The 21,762-nt window shown below is 43.0% G+C and overlaps 10 protein-coding genes across 10 annotated transcripts; 7 read left to right on the top strand and 3 right to left on the bottom strand.

Annotated features, from left to right (window-relative positions):
* Positions 1–1,653: 1,653 nt before the first annotated feature.
* On the top strand, positions 1,654–2,506 carry SS1G_05299 (predicted protein; the record flags this gene model as incomplete). Its single annotated transcript, XM_001593821.1, has 3 exons — positions 1,654–1,869; positions 2,007–2,243; positions 2,312–2,506. 3 exons carry the CDS (start codon positions 1,654–1,656, stop codon positions 2,504–2,506), a joined length of 648 nt encoding a protein of 215 aa, XP_001593871.1.
* Positions 2,507–3,153: 647 nt separating this feature from the next.
* SS1G_05298 (predicted protein) lies at positions 3,154–4,031 on the top strand (the record flags this gene model as incomplete). The annotated part of the gene is made up of 3 exons (XM_001593820.1): positions 3,154–3,448; positions 3,695–3,759; positions 3,999–4,031. 3 exons carry the CDS (start codon positions 3,154–3,156, stop codon positions 4,029–4,031), a joined length of 393 nt encoding a protein of 130 aa, XP_001593870.1.
* Positions 4,032–5,475: 1,444 nt separating this feature from the next.
* SS1G_05297 (hypothetical protein) lies at positions 5,476–7,189 on the top strand (the record flags this gene model as incomplete). Its single annotated transcript, XM_001593819.1, has 4 exons — positions 5,476–5,534; positions 5,604–5,775; positions 5,826–7,119; positions 7,164–7,189. The coding sequence occupies 4 exons, from the start codon at positions 5,476–5,478 to the stop codon at positions 7,187–7,189; spliced, it is 1,551 nt and encodes a 516-aa protein (XP_001593869.1).
* Positions 7,190–7,614: 425 nt separating this feature from the next.
* Positions 7,615–8,389, bottom strand: SS1G_05296 (hypothetical protein; the record flags this gene model as incomplete). Its single annotated transcript, XM_001593818.1, has 2 exons — positions 7,615–7,934; positions 7,984–8,389. 2 exons carry the CDS (start codon positions 8,387–8,389, stop codon positions 7,615–7,617), a joined length of 726 nt encoding a protein of 241 aa, XP_001593868.1.
* A 783-nt stretch (positions 8,390–9,172) lies between these two features.
* On the top strand, positions 9,173–9,744 carry SS1G_05295 (predicted protein; the record flags this gene model as incomplete). Its single annotated transcript, XM_001593817.1, has 2 exons — positions 9,173–9,243; positions 9,540–9,744. The coding sequence occupies 2 exons, from the start codon at positions 9,173–9,175 to the stop codon at positions 9,742–9,744; spliced, it is 276 nt and encodes a 91-aa protein (XP_001593867.1).
* Positions 9,745–10,050: 306 nt separating this feature from the next.
* Positions 10,051–11,399, top strand: SS1G_05294 (hypothetical protein; the record flags this gene model as incomplete). Its single annotated transcript, XM_001593816.1, has 3 exons — positions 10,051–10,143; positions 10,442–10,578; positions 10,922–11,399. The coding sequence occupies 3 exons, from the start codon at positions 10,051–10,053 to the stop codon at positions 11,397–11,399; spliced, it is 708 nt and encodes a 235-aa protein (XP_001593866.1).
* A 509-nt stretch (positions 11,400–11,908) lies between these two features.
* SS1G_05293 (hypothetical protein) lies at positions 11,909–13,774 on the top strand (the record flags this gene model as incomplete). The annotated part of the gene is made up of 6 exons (XM_001593815.1): positions 11,909–12,061; positions 12,188–12,839; positions 12,892–12,911; positions 12,980–13,309; positions 13,373–13,600; positions 13,712–13,774. 6 exons carry the CDS (start codon positions 11,909–11,911, stop codon positions 13,772–13,774), a joined length of 1,446 nt encoding a protein of 481 aa, XP_001593865.1.
* Positions 13,775–15,783: 2,009 nt separating this feature from the next.
* On the top strand, positions 15,784–17,439 carry SS1G_05292 (hypothetical protein; the record flags this gene model as incomplete). The annotated part of the gene is made up of 1 exon (XM_001593814.1): positions 15,784–17,439. The coding sequence occupies one exon, from the start codon at positions 15,784–15,786 to the stop codon at positions 17,437–17,439; it is 1,656 nt and encodes a 551-aa protein (XP_001593864.1).
* A 534-nt stretch (positions 17,440–17,973) lies between these two features.
* SS1G_05291 (hypothetical protein) lies at positions 17,974–19,190 on the bottom strand (the record flags this gene model as incomplete). The annotated part of the gene is made up of 2 exons (XM_001593813.1): positions 17,974–17,977; positions 18,244–19,190. The coding sequence occupies 2 exons, from the start codon at positions 19,188–19,190 to the stop codon at positions 17,974–17,976; spliced, it is 951 nt and encodes a 316-aa protein (XP_001593863.1).
* A 777-nt stretch (positions 19,191–19,967) lies between these two features.
* On the bottom strand, positions 19,968–20,889 carry SS1G_05290 (hypothetical protein; the record flags this gene model as incomplete). The annotated part of the gene is made up of 2 exons (XM_001593812.1): positions 19,968–20,527; positions 20,586–20,889. The coding sequence occupies 2 exons, from the start codon at positions 20,887–20,889 to the stop codon at positions 19,968–19,970; spliced, it is 864 nt and encodes a 287-aa protein (XP_001593862.1).
* Between the last annotated feature and the right edge of the window lie 873 nt (positions 20,890–21,762).

The following is a 21,762-nucleotide window of genomic DNA, read 5'->3' as shown; positions in this document are numbered from 1 at the left end:
TTTTAGATACTTAATATCTGTTTGATCCAAAGGCCCCTGGCTTGCGAAGCATAGAAAGATTCTTTATTTGGCTTGTAATGTTGAATTCCTTCACTATGGCGTGACTTATGTTGTGGTTATCAAATCGTCGCATACTTCTTTTCCATGTAGTTCCTAAACAGAACTAAACCTAGTGCCAGCCTTAGGTGCTTCGAATACTTGCATTTAAAGCCCTGATCCATATTGGGAATCATCAACCCAAGAAGGAAAGCTTTGAGTGCAATCATGGAGACAAAGCGTTTCTTTGAAGAGGGACTTGCCTCCCTCCCCCAATGATATTCGTCTCCGCCGGAATATTATCACTACTTCATGTAGGTAGTGCTTCAGATCACCATTGTGCTACCGTTTTTGACGATTCTTGGTTCTTGATAACTCTAGTAGATTTGGAGTTTTGCAAGTTTCTTTTGCATATGGCATGCTTTGGAGACTGGGGATACATCTAATGACAAAAGCACCAAAATTCACGAAGAGAGCGATCTTATAAACGAATAGGATGGAGATAGCAACTCAAGAGATGAAGATTTTGAGGATGTCGTTGAGTCTTGTGGGGAGTGTGCCGGTTTATGATTTGCATGATATTTATCCCCGAATGTATTGGGGGCAATTGAGATAATCTTCCATTTATTGGGGCATTAGCATGGGCGTTGTTGTCAAAAACGCATTCGTTTTTGAATCTCTGAATGTATTCGAGGTTCTTGGCTTTATACTATGGAATGGATTTAATTTTATAATTTTGTTATTTATTAATCGTTTGAACAATTGTCAGATCGTTTCCATTCTCTTAATTATACTAGTCCTTCGCATGCAATGACTTTACATTTGCACATAAACTAACACCAGGCAAGACCGCTGTACTCTTTGACAGTAATGAGCTTCTATACTTTCTGCCGAATCTTTCACTCAGCTGTATGGAAGTGCCCGAGTCGACCTTTTTTAACGTGGACTTAAGGTGAGCTGAGCTTCAGTGAGTGCACGCAGTAGCTCTTGATTTCCCAACAGTTTGTTTTGCTTACAATGCCGATAAAACTAACAGTTGCAAACACTTTTTATTTAAAGCTCCGCACTCGCTAGCACCCAGCCTCATTTCTTTCAAATTTGCTGGTAGCGAGATATGATGACTTCCAATTAACTCACTGGTAGAAACATGTTGGTGGCACATGTGAAGTGAATTTATGGATGCACGGTCACTGTCATGTCTCTTGCTGACTCTTTAAGCGCATAACTACTTGCTGCTGCGGTAGGTTACGGGTGCGGTTTACTGGAATTGGAAATTATCTCTTTGTGTATTTTTGGCTCGCAGGTTTCTGGTATCGAGGGGAAGGCGCAGAGGCCTATGAATAGGTATTCACGAGCGTTGGCACAGTTCTGGACTTAGTATCTTTGATCAGCGGCGTTGTGGTTGGTCTTGGTGCTTAGAATGTATGTTTTATTTTAACAGCTATATTTTCCCTGAGAGTGAAATTTTGGAATATAAATATCTTATCATCATCACTCAGTGGCCTTCTTTCCACCGTCCAACATCTGACTTTATCTATCTTCTTTCAAGAATACCAACTCTCTTACTTCCATTACATTACCCTTCACATATTCGAGAACCCAAGTCTTCAAATAATCATGCATATCACGTTGACACACTCTCTTTTCCTCCTGGGTATCTTTGTATACTCTTCCGCAGCATTGGTTTTGCAACAAACTTCTAGACTATCTCCTACGGAGGGCTTTCAAAATAGTTTGGGGTTCAGTGTTGATAAGGGGACGGCGGTTTCTCCTACTGCTGTAGCGGATTTTAAACAGTTTGTACAGACGTCTTTGTTTGCTGTCCCTTCTAGTGTAAGTTGTTCCTTATATCCGAAGTAAAGCAGATGTGAAGTCGTACTCGTTTAGCGAGTGGAGGTCAACATTTTCAGAGGACAGTTTAGCTTCTTGCTAGTTATCGATGATAAGGCTGATATTGATTCCTCTTTAAGCTAGCAAGTCCCGATTCAGAAGGCCCTTCTCCTACTTCCCAACCTCCGTCTACAGTTGCAATCTATCGACATGATGACGCCGAAACCGATTTTGTTGAGTATGAGCATGAGCAAGTCAACCCGCGCAATTTGAGAGAAGGAGGATTCAACATAGCAACCTGGAGCCCCACTGCTTTTGCTCTCCTCCCCGACCTTACACCAGTTGAAACTCCAACATTATTGCCATTGATTACTGCGGTTAGTAGATTATGCCTCCACCAAATATCCCATGTGATATAATCATGAGCTAATATTCATGACCCAAGAATCCAACTTTTAGCGAGGAGTTCATGACGCCTACAACTACTTTCACAACTACAGTTATGTATTCTACTATTTATTATACTGTGCGCGATGTTGCTAGAGGGAAAAGTAGCACGACGATAGTACCTTTGAGTAGAGCTCCACCGCAAACTTTTATGACAATTACTGCATCGCCTGTACTTGCTTCGGGTATTTAGGCGAGGCACGATTGTGGTTTCTATGGAGAGAAAGCTTATTGAGAGGGAGGCGGTTGCTTCGTCGTAGGTTCCTGAGTGTTTTTTTGAGAAGTGTTTGTTGGCTCCTTATTCGACTGTTACTACGCTTTTGGATGGTGCTACTAGGGCTTTGCAATTGGTGGAGGTTAGTGAAGCGCCGCATTTATGATGGTTGAGGGTGTGGGGTTTTATTAGTGTTGCAGGTTGGGTGCGGGATTTAATGTTTGTAGTTTTTTGAGCATTTCGATATAGTTTTTGTTTGTAAGACTTCAAAAGCTTTCGCTATTGCCTATGGGAGACAACATTAATCAATGTTGACATAACAAACTCGATCTTATGTTTAAATAATGGGTTGATAACTAGAATTTTGTCTGATAAGTTCATCCGAGTGCTTCACCTGTGAAGGGGTTCTCTCCTTTCTGCACAGCTAATTTTGAGCACAGCTCCTTCCTTCCGTTTTCTGCTCGTTCAAAAATATTCTTTTATTTCTCCGTTCTCCGTCTTTCATCTTTTCCTTTCTCAACTGCAAACATACATTCGTCACAATCATACTTACAATGCTCTCTTTTGGTTATCGGAAACCATAGTTTCGTACCTGCTATTTTAAATACAGCTATACTCTCATAGTCATGGCATCAACTGAACCAATAGCACTCGAACCAGCACTTGCCGGACAGCAAACCCTTCCACCAATCCCTCTCAGAACGTTGGTTACCCTCATCAACTACCAATGTTCAGTCAATAGCGAGCGATATTCGGCTCGCAGCCTTTATGATCGAGAAGCTTTTCGTCGTGCATCACTGAGGCGCAACACGTTCCATTACGACTCATCACTTCAACAATCTCCCTATCTTCCAGCCACCTGTAGCGTACACCCCAACCGAAAAGCAGGAGCCGATGACTTGTCGTCCGCACAACTTGAGCGTATATTTTATCAATCGAGATGGCAAAACCGGAACATAATTTTTGCACAAGTGTTTCGACAATTCTTTCTAAAATGTGCAGAAAACCAAGAGCTAATAGTTCAAATCAGAAACGAACAGCCGAAGTTGGTTAAATCTCGTGATGTAATATTGTCGCACGTCCATGTGAGTGATCTGAGGCAGAAAGATATCGAAAACAAAGTACAAAGGAAACCAGGATCGGACACTTACCATAGCTACTTTACAGGGAATGGAGAAAAATCCCCAAAGACTGTTCTGCTACTTCCTCCACGATATACGAGTGTTGGTCCTGTTGGTACACCATGCAATGACGATATATTTGTGGTTGGATGTCGCATATAGAGTATGGTGAGATGGGACTCCTTGGGGAGCCTTATTTTATTGGGAATGGTAGACAGTGGCAACGATCTATGACGACCAAAGTCTGTAAGAAAGTTTTTGAGTCGGATAGAGAAATGCTTGATACGAGTAACATCACGGACGAAGATTTCGTAGAGGGGATTCGGGAATTTGCTGACGAGATTTTGCAGAGGTGGATCAACAGGGAAGTTCCAGTTTCCTAGTGGTGCGACTATTGCGGACGCGGAGGAGGGAATTTCATTCTTTGCGTCGAATGCGAGAAGGGAGGGGAAATAATCAAGTATTGTGGTGTCGAGCATCAAGATAAAGCGTGGAAACTGCATAAGTTTACCTGCGAAGGTAATAAAGCCAGGGGCTTATGGACTGCGGGCCAATGTTGCGAGTATTGTGGAGTCGGAGGGCATTTGATCAGTTGTAGGAAATGTGAGAAGAAAGGGAAATTTGTCAAGTATTGTAGCGCCAAGCACAGAAAGAAAGACTGGAAGCTACACCAGTTTACTTGTGAACTCGGTTTGTAGGATTCAGTAAAGAGACGGGGAAGATCTCTTATACCACGTATAGCTCATTAAAACAACCAGCACTTGACGTTTTTGTTGGGGGAACACCACTCGGCCAGCGCCCAAATACTATCGCTTCTAAATGAATCAAGCATTTTCACTTTCATCTGGTTAAAATCCTATTCTGACGTTCAGATATTGATCTAACTGTGATTTGGAGACGCAAGATGTATGGTATGCCATCTCATCCTGGCGGTCTATGTACACCTGATGATTTGAAAGTGTATGTGTATATTCCGTATATCCTAAGATCTTACAATTATGATATATAGTATATAACTCGAACAACAAAAAAAACACCCTTCAATACTTCGCAGGACGGATAGATGATGGATCGGACATTGTAATGCTTGGATACTAAACATTGCTGACGGCAAGAAATATAGAATTAGAGACTTGTAAGATCCTAACTATACAAATAGCATTAAATATTACGTAAATATTGAATATCCTATAAGCCTACATATAAATGGATGTTCGGGATCCTGGCTTGAAGATTTATCTTATAAGACCTTATGATTATCATTCTCTGTTCTTGGGACAACACTTGCTGGTTAGAACTCGACCCCGCAACATCTGAATATATATGATGAGATTGGGCCTTTCGCCATTCACCATAACATGACATTCCCATTCTTGCTACAATACGCTTATATTATTTAAGGCACTACCCAATTCAGCAGCACGAGGCCCTTCGGTCCGTGAGGTATACTGAATTTAGGCTGAACTGCTGCAGTTCATAAAGTTATGATTTCTCGGGATTGAGTGTGGAAAGTTCCGTGTCCAAATCAACAAGGATGAAGCTCTCCCCAGAAATTTATTTGACTGTGCCACCATACAACCATACAACCACACAATTTCTTTCTTTTCTTTACAAAGCTCTTGTTCTCTGAAAAGATGCTTTGAGGGAGTTCAGCTGATAATTGAATGACATGATCTAGTCTTTCGAATCTTCTCGGGTGAATGGGTAGAGTGCTGGATATCTTCTTCTGGAAATAGGTATTCTTTCAGCACCACCATCTTGGCTGCCTCGTTGAAGACAGAACCATATCAAAACCTGCCAATTTCTGCTTGAAGTGCATTGGAAATAATGGAAGCAGAACAGATTCTTCCGGATGGACCCTTTGAAGGTTGGACCCATAGAGATGTGTGAGTTTGGCTTTCTATTTGTTCGGAAATCTTGGGTTTCATTGCTAACATCATTTGACATCTTTGTAGTGAAAAGCTCATGTTCACTTTAGCCTTGGGAGCTACAGTATTCGTTGCATTTCTTCTCTATGGAACAATTCGATTCATTGAATGGTATAATGCGGAGCCGGTCCTACAATATTCAATTGCTGAACTCAAGGCACCGGAGGAGAAAAAGATCTTGCAGAATCCGAGCATCAAGGTTGGTGGATACACAATACGGTAAGGAAGAGTCATGCTGATAATTTATAGGCCTCCGGAACGTCAGATATTCAATGTTATGCTCCGGCGACGGGACAATTTTTAGGATATGTTACTCCTTCCACGAGCGAAGATATTGACAGGGTGATTGAAAAGGCACATATCGCACAGAAGAAATGGGCACGAACTACATTTACTCAGAGACGACAAGTTCTCCGTTCTATGATGGCATATATAATGGATCACCAGGAAGAGATTTGCAAGGTTGCATGTTTGGACTCTGGCAAAACTATGATTGATGCTGCATTGGGAGAAATCTTAGTGACCGTTGAAAAGCTAAGTTGGACTTTGAAGCATGGTGAGAAGGCTTTGAGTCCTTCTAGAAGGCCTACGAACTTGCTCATGATGTACAAAAAGAACACGGTACAATACGAACCGCTAGGAGTTGTTGCTGCTTTGGTGTCATGGAATTATCCCCTCCATAATTTGCTTGGCCCAATAATCTCGGCAATTTTCTCTGGAAATGGAATAGTGGTTAAGGTATCGGAAAATACTGCCTGGAGTGCACAGCATTTCTCTCTTATTGCTAGGGGAGCATTATATGCATGCGGCCATGATTCCAATTTGATTCAGGTTATTACATGTTGGCCAGATACTGCAAATCATCTTACATCTCATCCTAGGATCTCCCATATCACTTTCATTGGCAGTCGACCCGTCGCCAAATTGGTAGCAGCAGCAGCATCCGGGCCTTTGATTCCAGTTGTCGCCGAGCTTGGAGGAAAGGATGCAGCAATTATCATGAATTCCGCAGTCAAAGATCTCCCACGTATTACAGAGATTCTCCTTCGTGGAACGTTCCAAGCAGCCGGGCAAAATTGTATTGGCATCGAACGAATTATTGGCCTTCCGGATGTTTACGACAAAATCGTGGCCGCACTTGAGCCTCGGATCCGAGCTCTACGAGTCGGCTCTGCCCTTGATTCTACAGCTGACTCACCAGTTGATGTCGGTGCCGTTATTTCTGATGCTTCATTTGACCGACTCGAGGAATTGATCGCAGCAGCTGTCAACGATGGAGCTCGTCTTCTCGTTGGTGGAAAAAGATTCAACCATCCCGTTCATCGCTCAGGCCATTACTTTACCCCAACGCTCATCGTCGACGTCACACCCGAAATGGCCATTGCCAATGAAGAATGTTTCGGACCAATTTGCGTTATCATGAGAGCCAAGAACCCCGAAGATGCCTGCAATATCGCGAATCACCCCAACTTCGGTCTTGGCGCTTCAGTTTTTGGATCCAAAGATTGGGAGCTCAATGCTATTGTCAAGAATATCAAATCAGGTATGGTGGCTATCAATGACTTTGCTGCATACTATGCAGTTCAGTTACCATTTGGTGGTGTGGCTGGTAGTGGATATGGAAGATTTGCTGGTGAGGAGGGATTAAGGGGCCTTTGTAATATCAAAGCTATCTGTGAGGATCGTTGGCCCTGGTCTCCGGCTTGTACGTCTATTCCTCCACCGCTTAGATATCCGATTCCGGATACAACAAAAGGCTTTGCCTTTACGACGGCGGTGGTAAATATTGGGTATGGACCTGGGATAAAAGGTAAATGGAGGGGAGTCAAAGGAATGTTGGGAATGAGTTAATTTGGGTGGAGCAGTTATAAACACGATGAATGGCCTTGATGGTGAAAGGTATTGGAGGATATTCTTTATTTATGGTGACGATTTCGAAGTCTATTTTATTTGCAAGATACCTTTTGGGAGGAATAGTTAAGTTAAATGCGCTCTTGTATAGGCCTCGAGCGGCCACCAAACGAGCAAAGTACTGTCTTTAATTGTCTTTCAACTGCTTGCTCGTGTTGTTTGCCTCAACTTTTCCACCAAGTGGCCTCTTCATGAGCCAGAAAGTAAAGGGGCCTACTTTCTGTTCGATCTCCTTCCACTTTCCGTCCGGAGTATCGGTTTGCGGCTGATTGACGAATTCTTCAACGTAGACAAAACCATTCGCCTCATACAGGGGTCGTCCATAGGGTGTTGCTTCCAGAAAGAATTCATATTCCAACTCATCTGCTTTCTTAATACCCCAGTCCATAAATTGCTGGCCAACACCCTTGCGTCGATATTCTGGATGGGTAAAGATGATGAAGAGATCTTGCAATCCTGTCAGCAATTGAGCAGCGAAATTGACAATTTTACTTACAGATATGAGGTTTCGGCGCGGCTCTAGACCGAGGTCCAGAATGTGTCTGCATTGCCTGTGCGGCAAATTTGCGGGTGCTGTCGTCGGGAAACCAGGTCACTGTGGAAGGAGGCGGGTTCGCAAATGGATTCTCTTTGTGAATTTTCCACAAGGCCCCACCCGCAATTTTCCCAGTTCCAGTATCAACGACCTTTTGCCAGTGGCTGGATGGATCGTGCGTATGCCAGAGCTTCAGCCTAGTTGCTGCTTCGTCGATGGCATTTTCCCGGGCTTCTTCGCTCGTTCCATGGATGGGGAAAAACACGTGGAAAAACTTTTGTGAAGGGTTTTCATAAGAGTCAAACATGCCCCGTGCAATGGCTGGGAAATCCACTTCGGGATCAACGGTTTGAAGCTCGAGAGTCATTGTCGAAATTGTGCAAATGGATTTTGCTAGAGTCTTGAAATGAATATCTGTGAGGTTGTATTGGAGAGGGGGGTTCCTGGGGTTGAGAGAAGGGGTCAAGATCCTGTATTAGCTGCACGCATCTACTTGCAGATTAAACCTGGTTAGTCATTGGTGTAGAAATTTTACTCGGGGCGCGCGTTCTTTGAAAAGTCAAGCTTTCTACTCAGGACACGGGAACTAGGGTTCGGAACGACTTCCGTATGGTCTGACCGGGCCCGGTAAGCACTAGCTGGGGCGTCCCAAACTAGTGGTACAATTCCCGTTAGGAGCGATGGGGAACTATACCTAATTGGGATTGGTTATAAACTCAATTTTGGGCGATACCACTAGCTAAGAGTCCATGGCCGTGTCGTGATAAGAATCGAAGTCTAATGACCACTCTTTGGGGTGGCAGGGCTTAGCTTTAGTCGATGCCACCTTAAATTATTCAGTTAATGCAAATATTGAATGACTCTTGTCAAGCGGAAATGTTTGCATTTATCCTACAGCATACCATGAACTCACTTGTTCTTTCAAAATGTTCCTTTCGCTCGCAAGTACCTAGCATGTCCATAAAAGATGGGTCCGACGGATCGTCCTAGGCCACAATTAATACTCCGTGGGTCCCGGAATATTCCATTGAAACAGTTCTTCGGTGTGAGAAGTCGAATCATACTTTCGCTCTTCAAATCCTATTTCGCGTTTCTGCATCAAGTGATTTTACTGAGTGGGGCCCGCTCCAAAACGATTGTACCGGCAGATATGGTTGCAAGGGGATCAGCGCTCAACATTGGCATGCCTCTCATCAGCTCTAGCTTTCGCAACAGAGACAGGTAAACTATTTATGAAGGGACGCACGGGATCCACTGGGAGAACGCCGATTCAGGGGAGCTATGTGGCCGCTGCCATTTGGGGAACTGGCACGCGGGTCTGGGTTCTAGTTGCGCAATTTATGTGGGAACGAGCGAGTGTTTTCCTCTTTTAGAAGACCACACTGTGTGCATACCACCAAAAGTCTCACGAGTAATCACAGCTTTCCAGTCGTAACTTGTTGAGAGAGCTGAACGGTTCAGAGGGAGACGGGACATCATACGACCGACTGACAAGGATTGAATTTCCTATCTTCTAGCGAGGTCCCTCTTCCTTTTGGAAAGGGTGGTGATAACACCACTGCTACCAATAATAGGCCCTTGCATATCAGTATACTAAAACATACTTTCTTTCAATGGGGAATTGATCTTGCTAGTAATCTTAAAGTTATGCAATACAGACTTCAGCATATCGTAGTTGAGATTCCCAATACCACCTATACTATGCTAGAAAACGCAATATAGTTTTTTTTTCTTGCAAAAAGAATGTGCAGGAAATGTCAGCGCTCCGTCTCACCTTAACGCTCACGGTTATGAAACCTTAATGTCAACGTTCAATAATTGGTACGCTTTTTTCCACTTAGATCAACGTCCACAGCCCAGCCCAGCGCAGCAGCGCACGGCGAGCATCATAAAAAGAGCCATATAGTTAGTATGCGCCTCCACATCCTCTGGCAAGCATAACCATGACTGCTAACATTTCGTAGCCTCTTTTTTTTTTTCCTGCTCATTCACTCTTCCTCCCTCCCTCCCCCTCTTTAGGCCTTCAACATGAATCAGACGCAGGCTTTAATAACGGATACCAATAAGACTCCTCTAGTGCAGATTTTTGTATGGCTTCCGCTTGCTACCTCTTTTATGGGGGTATGTGCACGTCTGGGCACGAAGCTGGCTATTTTCAAAAAGCTTGAGTGGCAAGATCATTTGATAACTATATCGCTGGTATGTTAGGCAATTGTTTATTATGGCTAAATATATGTTTTAACAGTCGATTTGTAGTTATTTTCGATCGGTCAGTCGGTCGCAGTGGTAATCGCTTGTGAAAATGGCTTTGGCCAATTACTTGGGACAATGAGTGATGGCCAACTTGAGGCCCTTCAAAAAGTAATTAATCGCATTCCAACACAATATGGATGCGCAATATTCACTGATAGTTTTATAGGCGGAATACTCGGCGAGTTTGCTTTATATTACCAGCTTGTATTTTGCAAAAATGTCTATAGTCCTATTCATCGATGATTTTACACCTATCCCAGCTGAAAGAATGGCGACGAAGATTCTGGGGCTTGTGATATCTCTGTGGGCGATTAGTTCAATTTTTGCCGTTGCCTTTCAATGTCGGCTTCCGAGAGTGTGGGATGGCATCTATGGTGATTGTTTTGACCAAGTCAGTATCTTCTGCATTTTGCATTTTAGCCCTTGCTGACTTTTCTTCCCGGAAGACAGCTTTTTGGAATTACAATGCTATTGTTAATATTGTAACGGATGCCAGTTTGGTCTCGCTTATAACTTTTATAGCATTACATATTCGCACTACTTGGAGTAGAAAACTCACATTGATATGTATTTTCGGTAGTCGTATCTGGTCAGTAGCATAAATACCAATCTCCGATCAAATGTTCAGCTAACTAACCGGATGTAGTGTTGTTGCCGCAGTATCTTGTCAGCTCTATTATTCGAACGAGGAGATGCATGATCCGACGTTCGATCCGTGGACCACGACTATCTGTAACCAGATTGTTCAGTGCCTCAGTATAGTCACAGCGTGCGTTCCGTATCTGAAACCTTTCCTCGATAGTCTGGAGTCGGGTATGCTACGGACAGACGACTTGCGTCGACGAGGTGGCACAACTGTGGAAGGATATCGCGACGTCAATGTTAATTCATCTGAAGGGAGCAAACGAGCAAAGATTGGAAAGATAATCAGTCAGAAATTGAGCCTGACAAGTCAAGACGACGAGGACGATCAGGAATTAGCGGATTTTGTGCCGGCTCATCCAGCTGGTCAATCGGATGCAGTAATCGCGGTTGATGAAGGATTTTTGTGGGATGGACAAAGCCAAACGAGTCAATCTAGAATTATAAAAAAGACACGAACTTGGAAGGTCGATGTAAATTAGCTGAAAATTGATGATGATGAGGAGGGGTTCGAATTCCCGCCACCACCAATATCGTATTACTGTAATCCATATTTCAGCCACTATCACAGCATGAATAATGCAGTTCCCGAGAAAGCAGCTCGACTCCATAGAACAAGGTAGGTTTACCAGGTGATGCATGTCCCCACACAGAACGGCAATATGCACCAGGGGTGTGAATCCTGGCCTAGAACAGATAAAACCGGTCGGTCTATCTGTAAACGTCCACTACTTCGGTAAAATGCAAGCGGGTAACCCGCATATTGAATTTTTTTCCCCAACCCCTGCGCGAACCCACCAGCAGTCCAATTAAAATAATATATGCATCTCCTCCCTCCCTCCCCTTTGACCACTCCCCCTTTAGCTTCTCGACTCACCAGCACTTTGTTTGCAGTGAACGCAAACGAAACGCAAACTCGTTATTTCAACCTGGAACTTTATACATTGAAGCTCCAGCAGCGCAGAGCGCAACCTAGGCTTCCATCACAAAGATGAATATGAAGGCCTCGAAATACGATCCGGAAATCGAAGCTGTCGAGCTGGGCGGCATGCAGAATCGAGCTGCGGCGCATCGCTCCAATAGCAATAGCGACAATAAAGACCGGGATGATCTGATACGACTGGGAAAGAAACCAGTGCTTAAAGTTCGTTGTTTTTGTGTTTCGTGAATATCCCCCGTATAGCTTTATATATGGCTGTGGCTTGGCAAACACAAGCCAGCTGTGGGTCACGAGGGTTTTCCTTCGAATATGTACTGACGTTTTTCATAGCGGAATTTTGCTTTTATGTCCATTCTCGGATTTAGCTGTACTATTCTGATTACCTGGGAAGGAAGCTTAACGGTGTTCATCAGTGGACTTCAGAATGGCGGGCCGGCTGGAATTATTTATGGGTTTCTTTTGATCTGGGTTGGGAACTTGTCGGTTTTTTCTACCCTGTCTGAGCTCGTTTCTATGGCTCCTACTTCAGGCGGCCAGTATCATTGGGTTTCTATGCTTGCTCCTCCGTGGTGCTGTAAATTTCTGAGTTATCTCACCGGCTGGATGACCGTCACCGGTTGGCAAGGTGTCGTTGCTTCGGGGGGTTATCTTACTGGTACTCTGATTCAGGGATTGATTGTGTTGACTGTGCCCTCGTACGCTGCTTCGGAGACGGCATGGCAGGGTACATTATTATATTGGGCGGCGATTTTCTTTGCCGTCTTCATCAATACGGTTGTTAGTAGTTCACTGCCGAAGTTTGAAGGCTTAATCCTTGTGTTGCATATTTTGGGATTTTTCGGTATCTTGGTTCCATTGGTTATACTCGCACCGCATGATACCGCAAGTAATGTGTTTGGTGGTTGGCTTAATGGGGGTGGTTGGCCCAGTCAGGGAGTGTCATTTTTTGTTGGAATCATTGGGAATGTCTTTGCATTTGTTGGTAAGCTTTCCAAACTTCTGAAATTTCCATGCAAATCACTAATATGTCGTAGGTGCTGATGGAGCATTCCACGTAAGTTTTCCATAAAAACAGGCATAAGATAGTGCTCCGCAAGATTATAAAACTAATAACCCACACAGATGTCAGAAGAAATCCGCAATCCCTCTCTAGTAGTACCAAGATCCATCATCCTGAGCGTCATCCTAAATGGAAGTCTGGGATTCGCAATGATAATCGCACTTTTGTTCTGTCTTGGAGATATCAACAATGCTCTATCCACCGACACCGGATATCCATTTATCGAGATTTTTCTCCAAGCGACAAGATCCAGAAGTGGAACAGCAGCTATGGCTTCAATCGTTACCATTTTGACTCTTTGCGCCACAGTCGGTAGTCTGGCTTCGACTTCCCGTATGCTTTGGTCTTTTGCTAGAGATCACGGTGTACCTGGTTGGAGAACCCTTCAAAAGGTACGTGTGCTCCTTCCTTATCTGTATTAAACATCACACTAACACGGCTATTTCCATTGATAGGTCGATAGCCGCACGACCATTCCTCTTTGGTCCATTGCTGTCACTACTGTCATCTCATGTCTACTTGCACTGATCAATATTGGATCCGCAACCGTGTTCAATGACGTAGTATCTCTATCAGTAGCAGGACTCTACAGCTCGTACCTAATCTGCGCTGTTCTCTTATTATACCGACGACTCACGGGAGGCTTCCAAAAGCTTGATGAGAATTCCGAAGAGCCCGTTTTGGTAAATACAGCTGGTGCTCAGTTAATCTGGGGTACGTCGTATCTTCATTTCCTATCTCATCTCATCTCTTCCAATATTCTATTTTAGAACTAACACTAACCGAACTAACAGGACCATGGCACATCCCCGGTTTATTCGGCATCATCAACAATTCCTTCGCGGTTATCTATCTAATAACCATTCTTTTCTTTAGCTTTTGGCCCCCCGCTTTACCGGTTACGCCGGCAAATATGAACTACAGTTCTCTTGTTACGGGAGCCGTTATGATTTTTTGTATATTATACTATGTTACTTTTGGGAAAGTGGAGTGGAAGGGACCAGTTGTTGAGGTGCAATTGTAATTTACTGGATCAAGTCTTTTGGCACGATTTTATCTTTTCGCCCTTTAGCTCGGGCTTGAGAAGGTTGATGTAATTATGAGCTTTTAATAGGTTAGATGAATAGATATATGGTAACCTGGTTGAGTCTTGTAAGGGGAATTTCGAGTTGAGTATGTACGTGAGGTGCTAAACAAGTTGGTGTCTAAAGATATTTTTCCAAAATTTCAAGTGATAGAAAATTTTGTTGAACTTCTGTCTGTCAGGAGTCGTTAACTCTGGGGAGAATTTAGATTATCGCATTAGGAAACTATGAGATTTACAATATTTACAATAACATCTTTGATTATTCCAGCACTCATCGGATTTCTAGCACATTATTCCAAGAATCATCAAAGTAAAACCGAAGGAATTCTGGATTAAGAAGGAATATCGATAAATATTTGATTCGACCCTAACGATTCAGAACATCGCAAAGAACAGTCTACCTAGAATAAATTATTCTGGTTAATCCAAACTTTACATATCGATGTTCATAAGATTTCGACTTTGTTGATGCTTCCACCACTTGTTCTAGGGTAGTTACTATTTATTAGTTTCTGCTACTTCAAATGAGTTTGGGCTAGATACATAAGTCCATTGGTGCACTATCTTTATATCTGCGGTCTAGGATAGAATCTTATTACAGAAATCCAGTAAACCCTTAATGATGGAAATAATTCATAAAGGGAACCTTTTCCTTTCCATGCTCTGCATCGTTGTTGGCAGTGGGATTTGCCAGTTGGTCCATCAAGCTTCTTCTGCCTTGGGCTGTACCAAATGATTTTCTTGCAATGGGAAAGCATAACCAGAGCTGATGAAGCCTATTTCATAACGAAACCAAGTGAATTGTAAGGAAAATATCTCTGTGATAATCTTGACACTCTCTTCCGGATCCAAGACTTCAAACCACTATCACTTCCTCCCCACTTTCAAGGATATCCTGTAGCAAGTCAATCAGCTATATTGAGACGAATATAGATGAAATATCAGGAAACAGACTATTTTTACCTCTTCCTTCTTTGCCAAAAGTTGGGTGAATAGTTTTGATGGTTGAGTTCTCTACTATAGGACAATTGATCAGCTGTATATATTGTACTAACATGTATACAGATGAATAACAGAAGAGAAAGTACTCTTATCTTTCTATTCTCTGATCATTCAACCAGCCGTATTGAGATGAATGTAAGATTCAGGTCAATATCAGAAAAGAATCCATTTTCCTCGACAAAAAAAGGAGAATATATATATTATTATGATCCATTTCATTTCAATACTCGTTGTGTTCATGATGAAAACTCAATCAAGGTGAATTAGAACTTCCGATGTTTCTTTTTTCTTTTTGAAGTTTTCTCCTCTGCAACTATTTTGAAGTTCCTTCTCAACCATCTTCAACATATTTCCAAAATTTTGAGAAGTTAGCCCGAAGATACCCCACGTAGAAATTACCCCGCACTAGTACCTGATACTTTACTCTTTTGACATCAAGCTCCATCAAGAAACTACTTGATTTGTGTTAGTGGCTGTATTAATCCCTCGCTTCTACCTATGCCATTATGTATCATCATCATAGAAACACCAAGATATATGTTTACTTCCAATATTCTTTCTTCAACCTACACATTATCCTCCATCATACAACCACAACAATTACAACTTTTGCCTCTTTTGTTTTCTTTTCTTCACATCAGTCTATCAAACTGGTTTGAACCTAATTATTTTAATTATTTATTCTCTTCTTTAAGCTGTTTTCTATGTTTCATTGCCCTGCCTCTTAACTTGCATTTGATTCGGTCAAATCCCGTGAGCAATACTATCAAATCCAAAATGCCTACTCGCGCGGCCACCAGGGCTGCAGAAGCAGCAGCAAATCGAGATACTGCTGCTGCCACTCTCTCCTCTCCACCGGCTACGCCCGTTAATGCCAAGAAAATTTCTAAAAATGTCGCCACCGGTTCTCCAACTAAGCCTCGAAAGCGTGCACCACCGAAAAAGAAAGCAAAGCTACCAGCTGAGCCAATGATAGGTGGTTGGGATGTCCTTCCTCATGGACTGGGCAAGAAAGGTGACCTTTTGAATGATAACTTTGGCAATACTGGCACGGAGCTCACAACTACCGCTTCTAAGAAGGCTACAAGAGCCAGAGCAGCCAAGGCTGCTGTTGAAACTCCACTTATCAAGGATGAGGATGAGGAGAAGCTACTTGATCTTGGCGATTCAGTCGCAACTGATCTCCTTGAAGACATCAAGGAAGAGAAGTCCAGGAAGAAGAGATTACCGCGCAAGAAGGTAGCCGACACAACCAACGAGACTGATGCATTCCCAACAAAGGCTCCCAAGACAAACAAGAAGAATTATGGCCTCGTCTTTGGTCAAACACCTTTCCCCGATCATGTTTCGCCCACCATTCTAGAGGCCGAGGCGGTAAACAGCTTATTGACTGCCTTGCATGGTGAAGTCAAGCCCCCTGACACAGTTCCAGCTCCATCAGAAACTGTCACTGGCTGTGGAGAGGTTCCAGATGCTCTTGACGCAACTTTGAGAACTCTTCTCAGCGCTGCAACCGCTGCTGGAAACGCTAACAAATCCATGGCAGGCCTGAAAGAGAGATTTGGATTGAGAACATCTGGAAAGGGTGCAGGCAGTGTATCATGGGAGGCTGTATTTGCTGCACCGGAAGAAGATGTTGTTAAGGCCATTAAGTCAGGTGGTCTTGCCAACGTGAAGGGTAGTAACATCAAGAAAATACTCAAGAAGGTTTACGATCAAAATACCGAGCTTCTAGAGATTTTATTGAAAGAAGTCGATACTGATGTTTCAGTCCCATTCATTGGAAAGGTTTTGGAGACTAAGGAGCAAAAGGAAGCTGAGATCAAGAGCTTGGGGGAGAACATGCTCTCAATTGACTATATTCACGCATTGGATAAACCAGCTGCTATGGATGTGCTGATGGATTTGCCTGGTATCGGCGTCAAGACTGCAGCATGTGTTGCCTTGTTCTGCTTGGGGAGACCAAGCTTTGCTGTTGATACGCATGTTTGGCGTCATTGTAAGTGGCTTGGTTGGGTCCCAGAAGGAGCAACCCGCGACCAAACTTTTAGTCATTGTGAAGTTCGAATACCAGATCACTTGAAGTACTCTCTTCATCAATTGTTCCTCCGACATGGAAAAACATGTGGTCGCTGCAGAGCTGTCACATCCGAGGGTTCTGCTGATTGGGAGAGCACTATTTGCCCTATTGAGCATTTGGTAAACAGAACTGGGGACAAGAAACAATTAGGTTACGGTGCTGGCAAGAAGGTGATTATCAAGAAGGCTGTAAAGAGGCTTGCGAAGGGCTCGAAGAAGAGAAAGAGAAGTGCCGAGGATAGTGACGAGGAAGCAGAGGTTGAAATGGATGCCGAGAATGATATGGAGTTAGAAGATGATGGGGAAGCAGTTGATGGGCTTGTGTTGGAAAACGAAGGCGACGCTGACATTTAAATGGAAGTAGACGCCGAAACCTTCGTTAATATTCAAACCATTGAAGAATTCTCATCATAAACGAAAGAAACACCTACTCACGGCAATGGGAAAAAGGGATACGGGTATTAGGAACGAGCATACACGAACATACAAGGAAGAATCTACATATGTAGAGTTATCACGCTAATCATTTGCTAATTTCGGAGTTGTGTATGAGGGTGGCATATTTTGCATTTTCGCTAAGATGCCTACCTATTTGCATTTACTGGCTTAATAGTTGATTTATTGGCATGATACATCGGAAACATGGGAGTACTGGGACATTTGAGGGAATTGGAATACATGGAATATACATTGTAAAATAGACTTGCATTTAAATGAGAAAATTCTATTATCTAAACACGTCATTTCATTCATGATCGATCTCTTCTTTTCACATCTTAAACCCACCCACTTTAATGGATGGGCCGATGTAGGAAGTTTCTACTGTGGATAATTGAACTGAGATCGAGTTCGTTGAACTGAGGTTTATGAAGCAAGTTAGGTGGGTAATCATCTACAGATATCAGTAGTGAACGTGATGCTCTTAATATCAATAACTTCTACAATCTGCCTAGTTGACTTCACTATCCTTAGCTCAGCATTATTTTTATCACCCATAAATACGCGGCCATACTCAAGATAAACCTCCAAACATCTGATATAATCATCAAGACCAATTCACAATAAACTTTTACCCTAAGACTACAAATTCCGATCTACCACCCACACAAAACCACACCCACAATTCATCCCACACCCAATCAAACCAACTTATCATACCCCCTCAAACCACCCACCAGCATCTCCCTAACCGTCTCCTCCATATCCTTCGGCTTAACCCCCACACTCTCCAAAAGCCCCTCACAAATCCCATCATCAATCACCGCACCACCCCCTTCCCTCAACGCCGTATAACTACTAACCCACCACTCCAACATATCCCTCTCAAACCCTTTCTCCACATAATGTCTTACATATTCCTGCTCGTCTACAATTTTCAAACCCACCTCTCTCCCCTTCACCTTGGATACAATCCGCAAAATCTCCCCAATACTAAGCGACTTCCTCAGCGAAAGAAAAAACATTTTTCCCTCATACTTCGCACTCTCATCCGCCAGTACCAGGGCATTCGCCACCCCAAGATCCCGCAAAGATATCATACTTAAACCCCCATCCCCCGCAACCACAATCTCCTCCCTCGCATCAGCATCTTCAGACTGTGTATTGAAAAATCCAGCATAGATAGGCCAACTCTCCTGATATAATCCCTCCCTCACAATCGTCCACTTGATATCCTTCAATCCCTTCAGATACTCCTCCGTGCGTTGATGCGCACGCATCACTCCGGGAGAACTCTCAAGACTAAATGCGAGACTAGCATAAACTACATGTTTGACGCCTGCTTCCCTTGCGGCATTAATAGCTGCGAAATGACGGGACTCGCGTCCCTGTCCGTAGGACGCATTGTTGAAATCGAGATTATTTTGAGGAGTGGATATTAGGAAGAGTTTTGTGACGCCGATGAAGGCATCCGCCATGCTGGATGGATCGTTGTAGTTGAATTTTCGGACTTGGATGCCCTGGGCTTTGTACGTGTTGAATTTTGGGGAGGAGGGGTCCGAGGAAGTGCAGATTATGAGGGAGGTGGGTGGGATTACTTTGAGGTCGAGGATGGCTTGGAGGACGGCGCTGCCTATGTTGCCGGTGGTTGCTGTGAGAGCGAGCATTTTTTTGGATGTTATTTTTTTTGGGTTCTGTGTGAGAGATGGAAGTTTGAAGATGTTGAGTATATTTATATATTCAAGGGAGTTATAAATGAAGAATTTGGAGTGAAGTGATTAATAAATCATTTATCATCAAGTTCCTACTCAAGTATTTATATTTTGATGAAGTCACCATCATTAATAATCACAAATATCCTAACAAGCTCTTGTGGAGATTTTGAAATCGGGGATAGATCAGAGATGATAAATCATCAAGTGTATTTGCTTGCACATCATACCATAAGAGGGTTCTTGAATCTTGAGGTCACGCATGAGTAGGCCCATAGGGTCCCATTAGTAATGGAACCGTCGAGTATCTAGCTTCGTTTGCTTAGTAAAAGATCTTTGAAATTTTTTTCATCCGAAACGTCGCACGCATGGGCTTTTTGGAAATTGTCTTAAATGGAAGTTATTGGACAAGATGTTGAGGTATTACCTTCACCCAAGATGAGATCAGGAAAGGTAGTTGGTAAGCAATTAGAACATCTTTGGAAGTGGATGTTGGTTAGGCACGTGATCTCGGTCCCGAGGCGGATCGAAATCGACTGAAAAATCTGCAAGCAACCTTAGCTGCATTGCGGCATTACGTAGTCGTAATGAGAGAGATGTTGCTTAAAAATACTCATCGGACTTATTCTATATCTCCTACGCATTACTCGAGTATTGTCTTCTTACTCAGTATATAAGTTCCACCTTCATTTGCCTTGAAACAAGATGTCTGTCCTCCTTTTATTATTTCTGTCATTGGACACCATAAAAACTGATTGCGAAAGTATCCAATGCTTGACCGACTTTCCGACTTGACTGAGGGCCGATGGTTTCGTCCTTGTCTCTATAAAGCTCTAATTCCCCCTCGAGATCATTCAGATCATTCGGCTTGCTCATCGTTCCACACATCCACTCACCAACACCAGATAACTCATCAGGATCCAAAGCTTCGGAAAAGTTGCCTGGATAGACTGTGGGAAGGGAAATCGTGGATTCATCGCTCATGTTCAAAGAGATAGTAGGGGAGTTCGGAGGAGGTAAGCAGAAACTCCCTTGAGCTAAGCTCATTTTAGATGTCCTTGGTGTATCAAATGTATCAGAGCTCTTGTAATCATCAAGGCCGGCCAAATTCGATCTATCACTTGATGTAGATGGGTCAATGCAGAAATCGTGATAACTTTCGCATTCCTCGAACTGGGAATCGTAAAGCTCAAAATCCATGTACTTTAGTCCAATATCGAAATTGATCGACATTCTGTTAATATCTGGGGATGTTAAAGATGGTATTTGGATTTCTTCGACGCCATCTTCATCTATTAATACATAGAAATTAGTATTGCCAGCACATCAATGTGAGGTATGGTTTCATACCATGCTCCCTCGAGTCTTCATTCTCACCCCCGCACGTACAACGTTGTGTAAAACAGCCAGTAGAATCAAGATCTTCAGCTAATCCATTGTGGTAAGAGAACCTGCTTCTGCAGATATGTGAGGCAGAGATGGATTGTGATGATGAGTCTTCAGTAATGGTGTCCTGTCGACTTTCGGAATATTCAGAGTACAGAGACGTTTGTTGAAGCTGCAGTAGGAGTTTATCATATGTGCAACAAGTACAAAAAGGTCTATTGGCTTGCGATATGTTGACTGGAAACTTCATTGCTTGAGAAGACATCATTTGAAGTTTGTAAAGAAGAAATAGAAATGAAAAGATAGTATGCGGGAGGAGTTACTTATGTAGCCATCCTACTTCTCGCAATGACACGAATTGTGAACGATAGACTCACGGCCGTCCTCTCTCGAAAATCCATATCTGGAGGCGGTCTCAATCGCTGACCTGTAACTTTCAAATTTCAGATAGACCGATACCAGATGCGGGATACAGGAAGTTCGTTCATTCCATCTATGCAGGGCTGTCATAACGGCAGTCTCGTTTCTGCTGTAAGAGGGGTTGTGTGTGATGCTATTACTAAAGCCACTACTCTCCATGTACTAAGGCCACACCTTTTCCCACTGTATAGCGTGCCATTACTATTTTGTAAGGTAAATTTATCATTATTATCAAAATCTGCAGTCTTTTTGAACAGAGTCTTTTTTGAACAGAGCCTTTTTTGAGTAGAATCTCTTTTGGATTAAATTTTTTTTTGGGATGATACTTTTTTAGGATGAAGCTTTTTTTTGAATAAAGCCTCTTTTGGAGAGAGCCTTTTTAGACAAAACTTCTTTTGGATGGAGGGCGTCCATTTACGGTCTAGCGCATAGGGATGGTTCTGAAGACCGCCTTCGCTTCCTGCCATGGGTTGAATACCTGCATCGACACGATGACAATTCACAGAAAAGAAAATGTTTTTTGTGAAAGAGCTCAATCTGTTTGTAATTATACAAGTTCACTGACACACAGAATTTATTTTGCTATCTGTACAGAATATCTTTTCCATTGCTAAGCTGTCTGATTAAGACGGTCAGTCAAATCCCAGATCAAACAGCAGGAGGGAGGAATCATCGCAGCCTTCTAATGACATAAGATCAGAAGCTCAATTATCATTGCTGT

The sequence above is a fragment of the Sclerotinia sclerotiorum genome, genomic scaffold (assembly GCF_000146945.2).
Source record: "Sclerotinia sclerotiorum 1980 UF-70 scaffold_6 genomic scaffold, whole genome shotgun sequence".
Lineage (NCBI taxonomy): Eukaryota > Fungi > Ascomycota > Leotiomycetes > Helotiales > Sclerotiniaceae > Sclerotinia > Sclerotinia sclerotiorum.
This window is presented reverse-complemented; position numbering and strand designations above follow the sequence as displayed.